The sequence below is a fragment of the Pteropus medius genome, unplaced genomic scaffold (assembly GCF_902729225.1).
Source record: "Pteropus medius unplaced genomic scaffold, Ma_sr-lr_union100, whole genome shotgun sequence".
Lineage (NCBI taxonomy): Eukaryota > Metazoa > Chordata > Mammalia > Chiroptera > Pteropodidae > Pteropus > Pteropus medius.
Window position 1 is genome coordinate 4,604,701 of NW_024352785.1, and position 19,634 is coordinate 4,624,334.

Here is a 19,634-nt window from a genome sequence, read left to right on the forward strand (position 1 = left end):
TATTACATTTATCTTTAAATTTCTGGCACATAAAGGCCTACATTTCAAGTGCTAGCAGGATGAGCAAGAAGATAAGCATGTACAAACACAAAAATATAAACACATTCTAACACTTTAGTTGGCAATAATTTGTCTACACTTAAAATATTCTTTCCCACTATTCTTTTACCATTTTTTGCACTGGCACTTTATAAACTATAAGAGGCTACACTCTAATTATAATTATTTTGAATTCAATGTTTTGCTTCCCCTGTAATCTTTTTTGCAAACAGTAATCTTTCAAAGACTGTTTTGGGAATTTTCCCACTCTACTTCCAGCAAAAGGAGATTCTTAAAAGGTGTTTAATGAGCTAAATCTATACAGACCCAAAATGATACAGTAAATGGAAAAGCAGTTGGGCTTGAATTTCCAGATGCTCCTTATTATTTCTTTAAAGCAACTCAAAGCAGCAGTGATAAGACATTTTCACTTCTCCTGACTCATAAGTAAAGCAAGGGTTTCTCACTTTGCTCATAATAAAACCGAGACCCAGATCACTTTGTCAATGCTACATGGTACATGGCAAATGCTAGGGTTCAACTTATGTGACTTCAAAGTCTGCCTCTTCCCACCACTCTTTTGTGGTATGTACCACAGTGCAACTTATAGGATGATAGTGATTTTTAGCATCACAAGATCATCTCATCTAAAATCGCTGTTTGTTTATAAATAAATGTCAATTTGTTAACTAATTTCCCCTGGATCCTAGAGAAGTAATACCAATAAATAATACTAATCGGTGTACTTAAAACTAATTAGAAACAAGGAAAGCCATAAGAAAAAAATGATAAGGAATTGGACAAGATCTTCTTTAAACTCTAAAAAGTCCTTATATGATAAATTTCAATGCTTAAAGAAGAAATTTATGACATTATGGGGACCACCTAGAATTAAGATACTAAATACATTCTTCAATATATGAGCATATAGACTGCTAATTTATTTTACCAGAACAACATTCATATATACATAAAAAGAACATGATATTGATGTATTTATTCATTGCTGCAGTATTCATAAAGAATCCGAAGTGCAATCCCAGGCATCTCTTCATGCTCAGACTTTCTACAACAGACATTCAGTTGCAATGGAATACTCAGTCTTCTGACTATATCCTGCTCTCTCCTGCATCTGCCTTTACCAACATCTGCATCTAAAATGCCTCCATTCTCATTTATGTATGTGAATATTTAAACATATTTTGAAACCTAGACTACTCTAATAGTCACAAACAATAAAACTTCATTGAGTCCCTTTACTGAAGTGAAGATGTTTCTACTGCTTGTCATACCTGTTACCCTGCATTCTTACATGAAAAAAAAAAAGTAAAGCTTCTTTCTTAGATGGATACTCAACTTGCTTGTGGGAGCTTCTGCAATTTGTCTCCACATGAATTTGGGTGAAGACTCCATTTTGGCAGGAAAAATACAAATTGCATTCTTAATTCTTTAATTTATGTCCCAGGAAACTGCTAAAAAGATCTTGACTTTAAAAAAAAACCTAAGCTAATGGAAAGAATTTATGACTGAAAAATTATAAAAATGTTACATCACTTCATCTGCAGTTTTTAAAAAATAGACTAACAACAAATGTTTCTAAGACAATAGCAGAATCAAGGATGTGTGATAACCCTAGAAACTTCTCTTTGGTTCTACAAGTCTTTGGAATTTCCAACACATTTAGATGAAATTTAAAAGAATCAAAAACTAAATAAAAGTTTTTTTTTTAAATTTATACCATTTCTCAAAGGAGGAAATTGTCTACTTCATTAGATTAACATAATCTAGCACATTCAATTTTACTGTAATGCCTTCAAAGAGTTAATGCACATGTTTTTAGGGAAGGTGATTTTTAAAAAGTGTTTAATGATCTAATCCTATATAAACCTAAAATGATATGATAAACGTTAAATCATTTGGGCTTAAATTTATGCACTCTCATGGACCAATATAAACATACTAGAATTATTTCTAACATAAAAGGGGCCTCATTTAGTTATTTATCAACTGGAGAAAGCAATTTCCCACAGCTAAAAATATTTTAAAATCGGATATAAGAATAAAATTATATTAAAATGCCATAATACATGAATTTGGCAACTTGCCAAAGGTAGATATAGACTTGCAGATTTTTCTTTCAAAGATATACCAAGCATTCCAACATTTCTAATCATCTGATAGTCAACTGCTGTAGGCAAAAAAACTGTACCTAGTAATTCTGTGCTGCCGCTATATTTTAAACTATTTCATAAACATTGCTCATATAGTATGTCTAATAGATTTTGCATACTTTTTCTTATCAGAAACTTCTTTAACACATATAATCTACTGAAATTCTCAAACTAAATTAAATCATAATAGGAATGAAACTGACAAAATCTTTTAGTTGGCCTATTTTACCTGGAGAAACTAGTAAAATGGAGCTCATAACTCTGACTCTCCATATATATTGGAGAAAAACGTTTTAATATTCAAGTAATTTAGTTAGACTCACAGACTGATAATTCTGCAAACTTTTCTATATTTAAAAATGCAAATGTGATAGAGAAGCACAATAACATTTTAAATACACTGATTTAGAATTATGCACTTTCAATCCGAACCCACCAGAACCAAGAAATTAATGACAGTACATAGAAAAAAACAGTTGCTTCATTAGTAGAATTTCACAAATGTTTTTTAATGGTAAAATAGGACTCAATTTTCCATATACTTTGATATATTCTACTTCAATTCCCCAACGATGAATTGAGGAACAAAATAATTTGTGATTTTAAAAGAATGCATGAAGTTTACTTGACAAACTATTTTTTACTTCTGTCATCATGCATTAAGAAGTACGTGTAGGATAAAAACATCAAGAAAAAATCAACCAACTTAACAATAAAAACAAATGAGTAGGGATCACATGGCAATGAGCAGAACTCTATTCGTTGGGACACCAACAACCCATATCCTTCTATCTGAACTGTTAAAGTTTGTATAATCCAAGTTCAGATAGGTCAAGACAAGTTCCATTTGAACTCTTCACCAAACCAACTTACTTAAAAATTTCCCTCATTAAACACAAACCACATCCATTAAAAGACATACTAACCAACCCATTTCCTTCATTTTCCCACTTACTTTCATTTACTAACACAAATGTTAAGAAGTGCCTTATAGTTTTATTGCTGTGATGAAATCAAGGATATGATACAGGTTATATTTTCAGTCCCAGTTCTTCAAATAAAGTGAATTATCAGATAAAGAAAATTATTCTACATAACAGAGAGATAAGTCAGTATTAAAGTTATTCAAAATCGGAACTCTAGATGCTTTGGTTAGTTTCCAAAGAGCATTTTTAAGGGACAGAGAAATAGCACTACATCTCTGTTGCTTAAGGAAAAAAATCTTTACACTCTATAAACAATCACTATCAAGACTGAGAGAGAAATGTTCAAAAATACTAGTAGTAAGCATAAGCTATTAAGCCAAAGGAAATAGAACGTTAGAATCCGAATTAAATTGTCATCACTTTGGCACACAAAAGATTTACATATCCCCATGTTTAAATAAGAATTGTTTTAATTCATGGCCTATAATTTAACTCTGAGGTTACTTTCTGTTTAATATCACTGTAAAGGGACATAACAGGAATTTCTCCCTTCCAACTCAGGTCCCAGTATGTCATGCATGCTCCTCCCCTGATCTAAGTGGTAGGACAATCCACCTCACTGTCTTAGAAAAGGAATCTTAGAAAAATTAAAATCAAACTCTTCCTTGAGTTTTAACTCAAACCCAGGCTTTTGAGTTGCAATGACCTGGATTTTTAATTTCAAAAGACTTAAGCTATATGGATTATGCCATTAACCAAAGATCTAGAAGACTACAGGACAGTCAGTCATTCCTCCCATCCCCAAGACTATCTAAAATTTCCCCACAAGATGAAGAGATATAAATTCAGAAAAGCTGTGCCCCTGGGGTAGGCACAGTGGTAGTAAAGGCTGGAAATCTCCAGACAGGTTCAAGTAGAAAAAGATATGTGAAACTTTATCTAGCAAAGGCTAGAAAAACAGTAAGAACTCGAAAGTTTCCCACATCTGGCATGAAGTAAGAAAGAATAAGTTTATGCTAATACAACATCTTCCTCCTCTCTCATCCACTACACTCTCTCTTCTCCATCATCCACAGTCAATTGAAAGTATTTTCTTCAGAGAAAATTGGCAGGAACTAACTTCGATGACCTTTCTTCACATAAAAATGGAAAATAATTATGATCTTACCTTCCAAAAATAAAATGCAAACATTCATAATTTATCAAATTATATATTTTATGACCTCTAATTTAACTCTGGGGTTACTTTTTGTGATTATCATTTGTATTTTAGAGCTAATATTTTACAGATATTCCTCTTTTGACATTATTGAACTATTTACGTCTTTAACGGACAAAAAGATATTTTCTTTTACATAGTGTATATGTGCTTTTATATTTTTGTCAATGTGTAATTATAGTGCTGTTACTTTAAAGTTTTTTTTTCTCTCTTTTAAAAGAACTTTTCTTAAAATAAAATCTATGACCATGGATTTTATTTTCCTTTAAATGATATTTCTGTTTTGTTCATTTTGTGTCTTCTTGAAATTTAACTGAATTTTTAAATGAATATTAAATTATTTGGCAACTCAAAATCAAATGAACATAAGAGTTTCAATTTTAATGAAATAGTTAAGGTTTATTGGTATAATGATAGTGAATCAAATAGATTAACTGTTATATTTTATTTTCATTGAAATGACAGATACTAAAAAATTATTTGACATAAAGCCACATTCCTATAAAATGATCATTGAAATTTCTGATTTAAAATGAGAAGAAAAAAGGATGGAGGAAAATGTATAAAGTTCACCTCCAGCTGGAGGAGTACTTTAAAAAAGAAGAGATTTCTTTTTAACTCACTTTAGAAGAATTTGATACAGATGACAGCTAAATGAAAAGTAAAAAATGCAAACAAAACAAAGTTAACACTGATTCTATCTAAAATTATTAATATACCTTAGAAAATAAAAGCCCCTGACTTGTTTTTCAAATAAAGAAGTGATATAGGATATTTTTGTGAAAGTGGGACATAATTTTAGATACAATAAATATAAATCTCAACCACATAATTATTTATGTAAGAAATATATTTTTTCTTTTTCTATATGATGATGTGATTATTCTACTGTATGTGGCCTAAAGCAAAAAGAGTTATACAATAACAGATAAAAAGTAAAACTGTCATCTTTTACAAATGTTGAGATTATCTACGTAGAAAACTCCCAAAAATCTACAGATAAATTAATAAGAAATAGCAAAGTTGTGGGATACAAAAATTAACATTAAAAAGTCTACTACATTTCAACGTGCCAGTAAGAGTTAGAAAAAAAAATTAATACCATTTACAATAGCAATACCATATCTAGGAATGATTAACAAAATATGTACTAGCTCTTATGAGAAAAATGATGAAATCTTATTCTGAGACATGCACAAAAAAAAGACCTAAATAAGTTGAAAAGCATGCTATCTAATCCAGGAAATGCAAATTAAAAGTAAAATGAGATTTATTTTTAAACCTCCCTAGTTTAAGCAATAATTAAGGACCTGGTGAGCATGGTGAGAATATGGGACAAACGGGACTCTCATCCACTGCTGTTTTGAGTGTAAATTTATTCAACCACTTTGGAAAACAGTTTGACATTCCATTGGAAAGTAGAAGATGCATAATCCTACAGTACACCTGTTCCACTCCAAGGTATATCCTCTGAAGAAACTTTTGTACGTGTTTGAGGGACATGTGTAAGAATATTCAAATGAGCAGCACTACTCATAATAGCCACAAACTGGAAACAATCCAAATATACTACAAAATAAAACGATAAATAAATGCATTCAAAGATTACAGATTAATATCTCAAGGAAGTCTCACAGGGCACAATAGGTCAAATGAGATAATCCTCTACAGTAGTAATGTAATTCTGATGGCTGTCAAGCACTGAGAGGCATTTGATGCTATTGGTTCTGAGGAAAATACAGAATGCTGAACTATAGACAAATAGGTCACAATATCATTATTGTTATTACCTATGAAGTGCTAACTATGTCAGTCACTGTGCAATGTTAAGACATTATCACTCCTCCTGACTTGTAAGCAAAGCAGGAGTTTCTTACTTTGCTCATGATAAAACCAAGACTCAGGTCACTCTGTCAATGTTACACGGTACATAGCAAATGCTAGGGTTCAACTTATGTGACTTCAAAGTCTATTCTTCTCCCACCACTCTCTTGTAGGATAACAGTGATTTATAGACATATCGTATCTCATTTAACAACCTATAGATCCTTCCCCGAGGGAGGATCTATATCTGATTCATTGTCCTTAGCACCTTCAAAGCAAGCATTCAATTAAAAAATACCTAAATTATGTATAAACACTTTAATTTATCCAGCCTTTTCACATACATGATCACATTTAAACCATCTAACATATTCTCTGAGGAAACAAAAGATTGGAAACAAAAGATTGCTGAGTTAGAAGGTCCAGTCTCAAAATCAAGCATGTCACCATTATGCTGAACCCATCTGTACTCTGGGGTAAGTCATTTAACAACATACATACTATGGGTTTGTTATGGAGGAGAAGGAGACTATCATCGAATAGTCAAAATAGAACAACTAAATAAATGATTAAACTTTAATTATCATTACATATAAACATTAAGATAAACTGTCATTTGAACAATGTCTTAGCTACATTTTTTTTCCTTCAAAGATAGTTTTTGATTGGCACCCAATTTTTCATTACTGATGTCCCACTCATTTATATCATTTAAATGTAAGTTGATCTGAGTCTCTACTTTGAAGGGTGTTAAGCATAAAAGAGCTGGTTTCTAGTCCTAGTTTCATTTACTACCCTTGACACATGAGTCTCTTTGGCCAGTCCATAATAGTGGCTGCAGCTTAGCATTCCAGTGGCTTTTCCATACAAATAGCTTGTCTTGGCTCATAATGTGGACTTTATTAAAATCTCTCAAAAGTTCATGAACCACAAACAAGTAGTGATTGGCCTTTGTGTGCCTCGTACCTATTAGTAAGCATCCCCAAGCCCAGCACTAGTGGAAGCTGGCCTTGGATCACAGTTTAGCCTCTCCTAGGTACCTTTAAGCCCAGCACAAGTGGCAACCATCTACAGATCACTTTGAAGCTCATATCATAGCAAAGGCATAGACAGTAGTTCACCTTGGCCTGCACCAGAGTGCCTCCAGCACTGTCCCAAACCAACCACCTGGTGGCCAGCTTCAGACCACACCTGAGCACCACCCAACTACCTCCACAAACAACATACCCAAAGGTGAGACTCAGAAGGCACCAGAGCCCCACCGAAGTGAATACCGCACCATAGAATAAGCCCCTGCACAACAGCCCCTCTGCTGTAGTCACGACCAGTCCTCGCAGCCAATCAACCTGAGAGTCAATCCGTTCCACTGATGTGTCAACAAAAATTTAGGCTCGACTACAACAAGAGGACGAGGACACGGACGGACACACACACACACACACACACCCAGGGGACACACCTGGAGTTCCTGCTTCAGGTGACCAGAGAAGACTGAATCATTAGGCCCCACAGGACACTTACTATATAAGGCCACTTTACTAAAACCAGGAGACATAGCAGCTCTACCTAAAACATAGAAACAAACACAGGGAGGTAGCCAAAATGGAGAAACAAAAAAACATGTCTTAAATGAAAGAACAGAACAAAGCTCCAGAAAACAAACTAAACAAAATGGAAAAAAGCAATCTACCAGATGAAGAGTTCAAAATGCTAGTTATATAGATGCTCAATGATCTCAGTGAGAACCTCAACAAAGAAATAGGAAACTTAAAAATAGAAATAGAAAACATAAAAAAGAACCAGTCAGAAATGAAGAATGCAATCACTGAAATGCAGAATACATTACAGGGAATCAACAGTAGATTAGATGAAGCAAAGGAAAAAAATCAGCGATTTGGAAGACACAGCAGCAGAAAATACCCAATCAAAGCAGCAAAAAGAAAAAAAATCCAAAAGAATGAGGACAGCTTAAGGGACTCTTGAGACAACATCAAGAGTACTAACATTCACATCATAGGAATACCAGAAGGAGAAGAGAAAGAGCAAAGTATTAAAAATCTATTTGAAAAAATAATGACAGAAAACTCTAACCTGGTAAAGGAAATATACAAGTCCAGGAAGTGCAGAGAGTCCCAAATAATATAAACTCACAAAGAGTCCCATACCAAAGCACATCATAATTAAAACACTAAAGGTTAAACACAAAAAGAGAATCTTAAAAGCAGCAAGAGAAAAGCAGTTAGTTACCCACAAGGGAGCTCCCATAAGATTGTCGGCTGATTTCTCAACAAAAACATTGCAGGCCAGAAGGGATTTGCATGGAATATTCAAAGTGATGAAAAGGAAGGGCCTACGACCAAGATTACTCTACCCAGCAAAGCTATATTAAGAATCAAGGGTAAGATAGTTTCCCAGACCAGAAAAAGCTAAGAGAGTTCATCACCATCAAACCAGTATTACTAGAAATGTTAAAGGGACTGCTTTAAGAAGAAGAAAAAAGATAAAAACTATAAATAATAAAATGGCAATAACTACATACCTATCAATAATTACTTTAAATGTAAATGGGTTAAATGCTCCAGTCAAAAGACACAGGGTAGCTGAATGGATAAGAAAACAAGACTCACACATATGCTGCCTGTAAGATCCACTTCAGATCAAAAAGTGCACATAGACTGAAAGTAAAGGGATGGAAAAGATATTTCATGCAAATGGAAACAAAAAATAAGCTAAAGTAGCAAGACATATCTCAGACAAAATAGACTTTAAAACAAAGGCTATAACAAGAGACAAAGATGTACCCAGCAATTCCACTTCTGGGTATTTATCCAAAAGGAAAACCAAAACATTAATTCAAAAAGACGTATGCATCCCTATATTCATTGAAGCATTACTTACAATAGCCAAGATATAGAAGCAACCTAGATACCCTTCAATAAATGGATAAAGAAGAGGTGGTACATATATACAATGGAATATTACTCAGCCATAAAGAAATAAAATCTTGTCATTTGTGACAACATAGATGGACCTAGAGAGTATTATCCTAAGTGAAATAAGGCAGATAGAGAAATATAAATACTATGATTTCACTTTCATGTGGAATCTAAGAAACAAAATAAATGAACAAACAAAACAGATACAAACTCATAGATACAGAGAACATTTTTATGGTTACCAAATGGGAGGAAAGTTGGGGAGATGGGTGGAAAAGAGGAAGAGATTAAGATGTGCAAATTGCCAGTTAAAAAAAAAAACAGTCACGGGGATGTAAAGTATAGCATAGGGAATACAGTCAATGATATTGTAATAACTATGTATGCGGTCAGATGGGTACTAGACTTATCTGGGTGATCATTTCCTAACATACATAAATGTCTATTCGCTAGGTTGTACACCAGAAACTAATATAATATTGTATGTCAACTGTAATTGAAAAGCAAAAAATTATTAAAAATATATCTAATATTTTAACTATAAATACTTCGACATACATCTCCTAAAGCCTAGAACATTCTCCTATTAAATCACAATATCATTATTACACCTAAGAAACTTAACTTTGATTCGATCATCTTTCTCTTATACAATCTCTACTTGTCCCAATCATGTTCTTAATATACATTTTTTCAAACCAGGATCCAATAAAGAATCATGCATTGTATTTAATTATAAGGCTCCTTTAACTTCTGCTGTTGCCTTTCATCATATTAAAAATATTTTGAGTCCACATCAATTGCCTCAGAGGCTGTCCCATAATCTTGATTTGTCTAATTACTACTCGGTGATTATATTCAGATGAAGCATTTTTGGCAAGAAGACTGTAGGAGATGCTGTAATATACCCATAGGATGACATCTGAAGGCACATGATGTCCATTTTCCCCATTGTTGATGGTGACAATCGATCATTTGATTAATGTAATGTTTGTTGGATTTCATCATTGTAAAGGTAGCTTCTGCCCTTCACAATTGATAATGTGTAAGGTCACAAAACTATCTTTTCCCCAAAAACTTTCCATACAATGATTTGAGCACATTGATGAATCTGACCTTAGTTTTTACATGGGCCTCTCATTATTTACAGTTGCTATATTAAACAAATCTGTCCTTTTAGAATGGTAGCTTAAGTAACACACAATAGGTTCTTTTGTTAGGCCTACAGTTTTAGCATAACAGTTTGTTGAAGTCCTCCGTGCAGAGTCCCTGTTTTTTCTTTCAAAATCTTTGAACTTTCTTCTAATAAGAGCTTCAACTATAGTATTTTACATAGTAGTTGCCTCATTGCTCATATTAGACTAACTCTAGTCTATCTATTTGCCTTACTTACTATAAAAAGAAAAAAAAAAAAGTCATCCAAACACAAGCAGAACTAAACTAAGCCCATCAAACTTGAGCCCATCTGTCTCACTAGTTAATAAAAAAATTCTCTTTGCTTCACAAAATTACAGGACAATCTGTCAATCAAACTCTTTAGCTTGTCTCCTAAAGATCTGTACTAGGTTGTCTGTCATATCTCTATCATTCTATATTTGAGGTGTATCTTACTTTATCAGCTCTAATGAAGCAAGCAACATAGGAAGGTGAGATAAAGTTTCTATCAAAATCTTAATTCCCAAATCAGAAGTCAAGAGGGCAATCCTCGGAAAAGCACAGCCATCTATAGACACCTAGAAGAAACTTTGCTAAGACAGATAATTACAATAGTGGAACTTTTTGAGAAAGTAACTATGACCTAGGCTTAAATGTTACCTATAAAAATCAAAATTGATCTTTCTATTATGCAAAATGGAAAGGTAATTTAAATAAGGATACTTATGTTTCCACTTACATTATTTTTCTCTCTAAAAAACCTGACAGACTTTTAAAGTAAGTGATCTAGGAATAAACAATATGCATGAATCCCTCCAATAATGAACACGATATGTTCCAATGACATTCTGTATGTTCAGAAACTCTAATGTCAAAGGTAAAAAAGAAAAGTTTGACTTAAATGATGCATTCTTCACAGTGATGCCTAAATGGCTCACAGAAACCACAGTAAGCACGGAATTCTAGTCTCAACTTTGCCACTGTGATCAGTTTCCTCATCTATGAAAAAAAAAGATTAGATTTAATGAATTCTAAAGATTTTATATTCACAGACATCTATGAACCTGACTATATAGTTGACTAAGATATAAAAATATAAGTAGATGCTAAAACAACTTCTTGCATTCTCCCAAAGATTTAACTAGAAGCACAAGATTTTAAAAGGCACCAAAAATATTTAGTAATCAAGATAATAGTTTAGTGTAATATTTTAAAGAATAAAAATTAATGCAAAAATTAATGATGAAAAAATAAATTTTAAACAAAGACAAGTTATTGTTGCTTGTTTTATTATGCTGCATTATTGTACAACAAAAACCACTTCCAATCAGCTGCCAGCTAGCTCCCAGTCCATGAGGTCATGCCCTGCCAAGGTTTCTAAGTGTTGATAACAGTGTCCAACAGAGGGGGCAATGTTCTTTGTACATAGTCATATTTTTTATTGTAGAGCTTTTCTTAACTTTTCTACTTGATACAAAATACGGAGGGATATTCTGATAGGTGTATGTAGGATGACACATTTTAAAATATTTTCGCCTTAGGCTCTAATATGGCTCAGCAGGGCCCTGGATCTGAAGATCCATTCTTTCAATGGATAAAGTACCAAAACATTAAAAACTAAATGCCTCTACTCCAAGAGTTTTCAGTCTTATAGATGAAAAGTCAGTTTTACAAATAAGTAAAGTGAAATACAAAGTACCAGAGAGAGAAAACCAAACTCCTGGAACTCAAGAGATCAGAGTTTCCTCTGTTGGAAAAAATGAGAATTAGGAAGAGACCCCTGGAGGTAGTGTGGGGTGCCAGATTTAGCAAATGAAAATATGAACATTGCGTGAGATATATTTATACTAAAAAGTATCTGCCGTTTTTATCTGAAATTCAAATTGAATGGAGCATGCTGTATTTTATTTGGCAATCCTAAAGTGGTAGGTAGCATGTAAGTTGAATCTTAAAATATGGATCTAAATAAGAAATTTTTATTTTACTATTTTGAAACTACTATTCAACAAATAGGAAGCATTATAACACAAAGCATTGAACTAAATTCAAATATAATTGTGGCAACAACTAGTTTGGAAAACACTGGTTAAGTCATTTCTGTGAACTTTCATTTTTCCACTCAGTATAATGATATTATTTGCCCTATATACCTTGCAGAGTTGGAAAGCTCAAGAAACCTAATATTTCTGATAATGCCTTATGAGGTGTAAGTATTACTGAAATAAGAATTTAAGATAAAGCATTGTTCTATTGTGGAAGCTACCACCTACACTGCTGATCTAATAGGTGGTAACCTCACAGTTTTGTGGAACAGCACTTGGTCCAAGGACCATGGCATCCATTAAGAAGAGTTAGGAAATTTCACGGAAAAATATCGAGGATTAATTTGCCTTCTTAAACACAAAGCTTTATTCAAAGTCAGGACCATCCTCTCATAAGAGGTAAAAATTCATGAGAACAGTCACTTCCACTGTTGTCAGGACTATTACAAATGATCAATTATTGTATAAAAATGTGCTTAAAAACTTTTTTTAAAAAATGCAACATACTCAAAAACTTTTGACATTGATATCTATGTGTCCTACTTAGGTGTCCGGGACCCAGTCAACCTGTACAATTTCCTTCTTTCAGGCAGTGTTGCCTTCTCTGGGCTGTGTAGGAACTCCCACAAATCCCAAAGGCCCACTGGTCAAATCTGCTAATGGGATGTCAGATAAACATCAGGGTAACACCACTAACAAGTGATTTACTCTACTGTGCATCACCTTCCACCAAACAATAGAAATGTGAGCACTTGATGTGGAATACAAGATTACTAACTTTAAAATGGAAGAATGGGAGACAGACAAAAGAAAGGGAAACATGGAAATAGAGATGAGTAAATCCAAGAGAGGAAAGATAGAGAAAACAGTATGGAAAGGATTTTAGATAATCTCAAAGAGGAAATGAGAGAGCTGGGGAAAAAAAAAAAAGGAAATGTGAAAAACAGAGGCCAAAAGATGATGAAAAAGGAGATGAATAAAAGGGATGAAATGGAAAACATGGAGATTTACCCAGTCGTTACCCGTGAGCAGACCAACCAACACCAGAGAAATAAGGCAGGACCATAATCCTCCCAGACTGATCTAAAAGCAAAAAGCCAAAGATTGGAGTCAAAAAACTGGAGATTTCCATAAATTTAAGCTACAGGTTAGAGATAAACAAGAAATTAGGCTTCCCTTCAGACTTAAAAAAAAACCACACACCACTTTCCTCTAACCAGCCACTTTCCTCTAACCAGCTGCCAATAAATTAATCTAATAAAACTAATAACCATGGTAAACTGACTGAATCATTTTGTAACAAAGTAGAAAAGTAAATTACACATACACACATTCAAATAAATACACACACATATACACACATTTTGAAGTTGTCGTCAAGTGGTTTCTCAGACTAAAAAAAAACGAGATACTTTATAGAGCAGGTTTTTACAGCTCTTTGTCATTTCCAGTTAGAGATAGATTAATTCAAACTTTAGTCCTGGCCTCTAGAATTAACCCCCAAGTAGGCTGACCTCTCTGAGTTTGAACAATGAAGCAAATGCTGACTAGCAAATCTCAGAAATGTTCAGTAACAATTTATCTTGATTTCTGATGAAACTACTAGTGTGCCTTCCAAATTTCCCTACCTCCCAGTCTATAAACTGATTATTTGTAAATAAACATTTAGCATAACATGAAAATTCAGATATAAATTAGTCCTAGAATAAATACTGATTTAGAATAAAAAATAAAAATAAAACTTCATAAAGGAATCCATCTTGCAATATATACTCTATATTCAAGTTGTTTTCAAACATAATTATCTTTTATTTTCTGCATTTCCATTTTATTTTTTAAATTCACTTTATAGCAAATTAAATTTAACGATTCTTAAATACTGCATGGAAAGCTAGAGTATTATAAAGAGGCTACCTTTTGCCAAAAAAAAAAACATTGATTAAAACAGTCTTAATTTTATAGATGCAATTTATATATAGTTCTAATAAGTTGCATATAGCCTTATCCATCATAAATTATTTGCTATGACCCTCATACAGGATTTTATTTTTTGCTTCTCAAGACTTCTATTATAATAAGAATCATGTCATGCTGCAGTTAATCATTCATTAGTCTGTTTTTTCCCTTATTGATGCCTATGAGTAACTAAAAATAAGACCATCACAGGCATAATTCATTCTATTGAGCTTCACTTTACTGAGCTTTACAGATACTGAGGTTTTTACAAATTGAAGGTTTGTGGCAACTCTGTTGAGCAAGTCTATCAGCACCATGTTTCAAACAGCGTTTGCTCACTTCATGTCTCTGTCACATTTTGGTAATTATCATAATATTTCAAAGTTTTTCATTATTATCATATTTGTTATGGTGATCTGTGACCAGTAATCTTTGATGTTACTATTATAATGGTTTTGGGGCATCACAAACTGCACCCACATAAGGTGGCTAACTTAATTAAACGTGTCTCTCTCCCTCTCCTTGGGTCTCCCGATTCCATGAGACACAACAATTTTAAAATTAGACCAATTAATAACCCTACAACATCTTCTGAGTATTCAAGTGAAAGGAAAAGTTGCACATCTCTCACTTTAAATCAAAAGCTAAAAGTGATTAAGCTTAGTGAGGAAGGCATGTCAAAAGCCAAGATAGGCTGAAAGCTAAGCCTCTGGTGCTAGATAGCAAAGTTGTGAATGCAAAGAAAAAGTTCTTGAAGGAAATTAAAAGTGCTACTCCAGTGAATACATGAATAATAAGAAAGTGAAACAGCCTTATTGCTGATATGGAGAACGTTTTAGTGGCCTGGAGAGATAAAATCAGCTACAACATTCCCTTTAGCCAAAGCCTAACCCAAGCAAGGACCTAACTCTCTTCAATTCTGTGAAGGTTGAGAAAGGTGGGGAAGCTAAAGAGGGAGTTTGAATCTAGAAGGGGTTGATTCAAGAGGTTTAAGGAAAGCAGCCATCTCCATCACTTAAAAGTGTAAGATGAAGCAGCAAGTGCAGATGTAGAAGCTACAGCAAGCTGTCCAGAAGATCTAGCTAAGATAATTAATGAAGGTAGCTACACTAAACAACATTTTCAATATATAGATGAAACAGCCTCATATCAGAAGAAGACACCATTTAGGACTTTCATGGCTAAACAGGAAAGAGGTGGTCAAGATGTCTGGCTCCCAAGCTTCAAAGGACAGGCTGACTCTCTTGTTAGGGACTAATGAAGTTGATAATTTTAAGATGAAGCCAATGCTCATTTTACCATTTTGAAAACTCTAGGGCCCTTAAGAATTATGCTAAATCTACTCTGCCTATGCGCTATAAATGGAACAACAAAGCCTGGATAACAGCCTATCTGTTTATAACATGGTTTACTAAATATGTTAAGGCCACTACTGAGAGCTGCTGCTTGGGAAGAAAGATTCCTTTCAAATATTACTGCTCATTGACAATGTACCTGGTTACCCAAGATGGATATGCACGACAAGATTAATGTTGTTTTCATATCTACCAATATAACATCTATTCTGCAGCCAATGGATCAAGGAATAATTTTGACTTTCAAATCTTCTTGTTTAAGAAACGCATTTTTAAGGCCATAGCTGCCATAGATAGTGATTCCTCTGATGGATCTGGGCAGAGTAAATTGAAAATCTCTGAAAAGGATTCACCATTCTATGCCTTTCAGAACATTTCTGATTCATAGGAAGAGATCAAAATATCAACATCAACAGGAGTTTGGAAGAAGCTGTTTCCAACCCTCACGAATGACTTCAACGGGTTCAAGACTTCAGTGGAGGATGTAACTGCAGATATCATGGAAATAACAAGAGAACTAGACTTAGAAATGGAGCCTGAAGATGTGATTTAATTGCAGTAATCTCATGGTAAAATTTTAACAGATGACATTTGCTTCTTATAAATAAGAAAAGAAAGTGGTTTCTTGAGGTAGAATCTACTCCTGGTTAAGTTGCTGTGAAGACTGTTGAAATGACAACAAAAGATTTAGAATACAACATAAACTTAGTTGATAAAGCAGTGGCAGGGTTTGAGAGGATTGACTTCAATTCTAAAAGAAGTTTTACAGTGGGTAAAATGCTATCAGAAAGCATTTCGTACTACAGAGAAATCATTCATGAAAGGAACAGTCAATTAATGCGGCAAAATTCACTGTTGTCTTATTTTGAGAAATTGCCACAGTGACCCCAACTTTCAGCAACTACCACCCTGAGCAACCAGAGCCATCGACATCAAGGCAAGACACTTCACTAGCAAAAAGATTACGATTCGCAGAAGGCTCAGATGATGGTTAGCATTTTTTAATGATAATATATTTTTTAATTAAGGTATGTACATTTTTAGACATATGCTATTGCATACTTAATAAACTATGGTATAATGTAAATATAACTTTTATATGCACTGGAAGCCAAAAAATTTGTGTGACTCACTTTATTGTGATATTCGCTTTATTGCAGTGTTCTGGAACCAAACCAGAAATATCTCCAAGGTATAACTGTATTTATTTATTTTTTTGTGCCCAGCACCTAGCATAGTATTAGAATATATTAGGTCATACACACACACACATATATGTGTGTGTATACATTCATAAAATTAATGATATCTATTCATAAAATTAATGAAGACAAAATCCTCTACTGAATATAAATCTATGTACTTGATATCAATAATTTCTGGAGAAATGTGCATTAATAGGATTCTAGTTATAAAATCCTACTTGTATAGCTTAGACATATTATACTGAACTACAAAAAAAATAGGTTTTTTTTTCACAACTTGGGGGTTCAAGAAAGTATCAAAGTTTGCTGATATTTTAGCATTCCATTCTGAACCAACACCTATTATTTATTTTTCCTTACTTACACAAGTTATAAATGTGTTGTTATACACTTGATATCAACAAATTTTCATCTGTTTTCAGAAAAACGAGTTTTAGGAATCATTTTATGGTTCTCTCTAAAATGGAGTTTTTTAAAAACTAACTTCTAGCTTTACATATCAAATAAAAAAAATAAAATCAAAAAATAGTAGTAGCAATTATACTCCTGCTCTAATCTGAAGGTCCAAGAAAAATAATTTGATTCTAATGCAGATAGTTAGCTCTTTTGCATGGCAAGCAGGCACTAAAAAAAAATAAATAAAAGTAAAGAAAAGAAAAATTAAAACAGAAGAGATGAGTATACTTAGTAATACAAAAGACCAAACAATAATCTTTTAAAATTAAATTATATAATTTTATTTTTGATCATTCTTGAAATGACCTATATTATTATTAAAAATAAGTTTCAATAAATCTATTTTATATAATCAATTGAAACACAAGAGTTATATCTAGCTGTTAGATATGCAAATACCCACCATCTGATAATACGCATCATGCAGCATTCGATTTTTCACTTCATGTACTCCTATAAAGACACTGAACAAACTGGGGGCGGCAGGGGAGGGGTGGGGATAAGCTAGGAATAACATATAAATGTGAGATGATTAGGGAAAAATTGTTTAAATAAATAAATGAAGGGGGAAGGGAAGGTTTGGGTTCTTTTCTTTAAAAGACTTTTCCAAATAATTCATTTTATTACACAACATAGATTTATTAAAAGACATTTTATCAACAAATATTCTAAACTTTTAAATTACTACTAAAGTATGTTTTATATAGATCTAGACATGGAAAAATGGCAAGATATCTCTAACAGAGACGTTCAGGTTTTAAGAGAAAATACAACAATACCCAATTCAATACTTTTTATTTGAAAAGATGATGTTTGCTGTGTTATACAAAGACTTAATAACTAAGGAATTCAAGTTTGATTTTTCTTTAAAAAAAGTAAAAGCTGTAGATGAATTATTAGTTTCAGTACACAACAAACTAAATTATATAATAACACTATTTGAGAAGAGTCATATTTTAATAGGCTACTTAAGAAAAAGAAAAGATTTTAAAAACCCTGAAAGCCGATAATTTACACTTGATAGGAATCAAAAACAAAAGTGTAGCTCAGTTTAGCTTTTTATTCAATGTTAAGTAAAATGAATAAAACAATTACTTCTGTAAACCACTCTTCAACCCTAATTACCCAGACAAAGGTAACTTTCCATTAATAATTGTCATTTTGTTTCATTTGATATATCTGCTTTAAAAAAGAAGAAGAAAGGAAAGAGGGAGAAAGTTTAGGAAAAGCAAGAAGTAAATTTTAAAAATTAAGCTTTACATACTATTGCTTGCCTCTTGATGTTCTAGAAAATACAATCAAATATATGAAGGAAATAAACCACCAAATCTTGGAGGGCAAATTTATCAGGATTTTCAGATGATATGACAGTCTACCTTTAAGGTCCAAGAGAATCAATTACAAGACTATTAGAAACTATATAAAATCAAAAAGATAGTCAATTACAAAATTTATATTAAAAATACATATAAAATGTACAAAAAGTATACACTTATGTATCAATTACTCATTTACCAATTTAAAAAAACACTGAAATGATACCATAATAAAATTATTGAATACATAAAACTAAATTTAATATGAAATATATAGAACATAAGAAAACTGGGCTTAATCAAATAGGAAATGCTATGTCTTATAATATTTAAAGATATCAAATTTCCACAAATAAAGCTGTAATTATAAAGCAATCTCAACCAACTTCTAATGCTGTGTATGTGTACATGGGTCATTAAGATGGGTGACATTGTTATTCAAACATTAGTAGAGAGAGACTGGAAGAAAAAGAGCAGAGCTAGGGACTATTCCAAGGTGACATATAGACCAAGGATTAAAGTCCTAATATCAATTTAATCCAAAATTTGAATTCTACAGAGTCAAGAAAAAAGTCACTGACTATGTAGTCAAGTGGAATGTCTCAACTCCAATTTGACTTAGAGCAAGCTAGGCTGAGTGGAGATTAACGTAATCAACCATGACATAATCATGACATCATGAATTTTAGAAAATTCACGATGATAGCATCTGAGAACTAAAACAAGAAAGACAGCCTTGATAAGTCTACTCAGTTTTATACTTTTCTCTTGACTGTAACAAATACTAGAAGAGATAAATACAGTTATGGGGAGTTAGTTTCAAAGGCCCAAAGGTATACCTTGAATCTTACAACAAAGAAAAAAGAACCAAGGTAACAGAAATCCCTAGCAAGTAAATGGTGGTATTTCATCTAGTAACCCCTTCGTTTAGATTTATAAAGGTCTCAGAAAATAAAGATCAGGATGTCACTGGCTTAATATCACAAACAATTAGTCTGAATAGAGAAATCTCTAGACTATCAAGTTATAGATAT

General features: G+C 32.9%; 1 protein-coding gene across 2 annotated transcripts in view; it reads right to left on the minus strand.

The window, feature by feature from the left end:
• Positions 1-19,634, minus strand: part of FBXL17 (F-box and leucine rich repeat protein 17) — a 439,190-nt gene that overhangs the window by 243,452 nt on the left and 176,104 nt on the right. Inside the window, exon 7 of one of the 2 annotated variants that reach the window (XM_039848410.1) lies at positions 11,440-13,395. The exons of the other annotated variant lie outside the window; for it this stretch is intronic. Within the exon in view, the coding sequence (XP_039704344.1) occupies positions 13,320-13,395 (76 nt within the window). The 3' untranslated portion in view covers positions 11,440-13,319. Of the gene's footprint in view, positions 1-11,439; positions 13,396-19,634 lie in introns of those variants that run through there. 2 annotated transcript variants of the gene reach the window in all.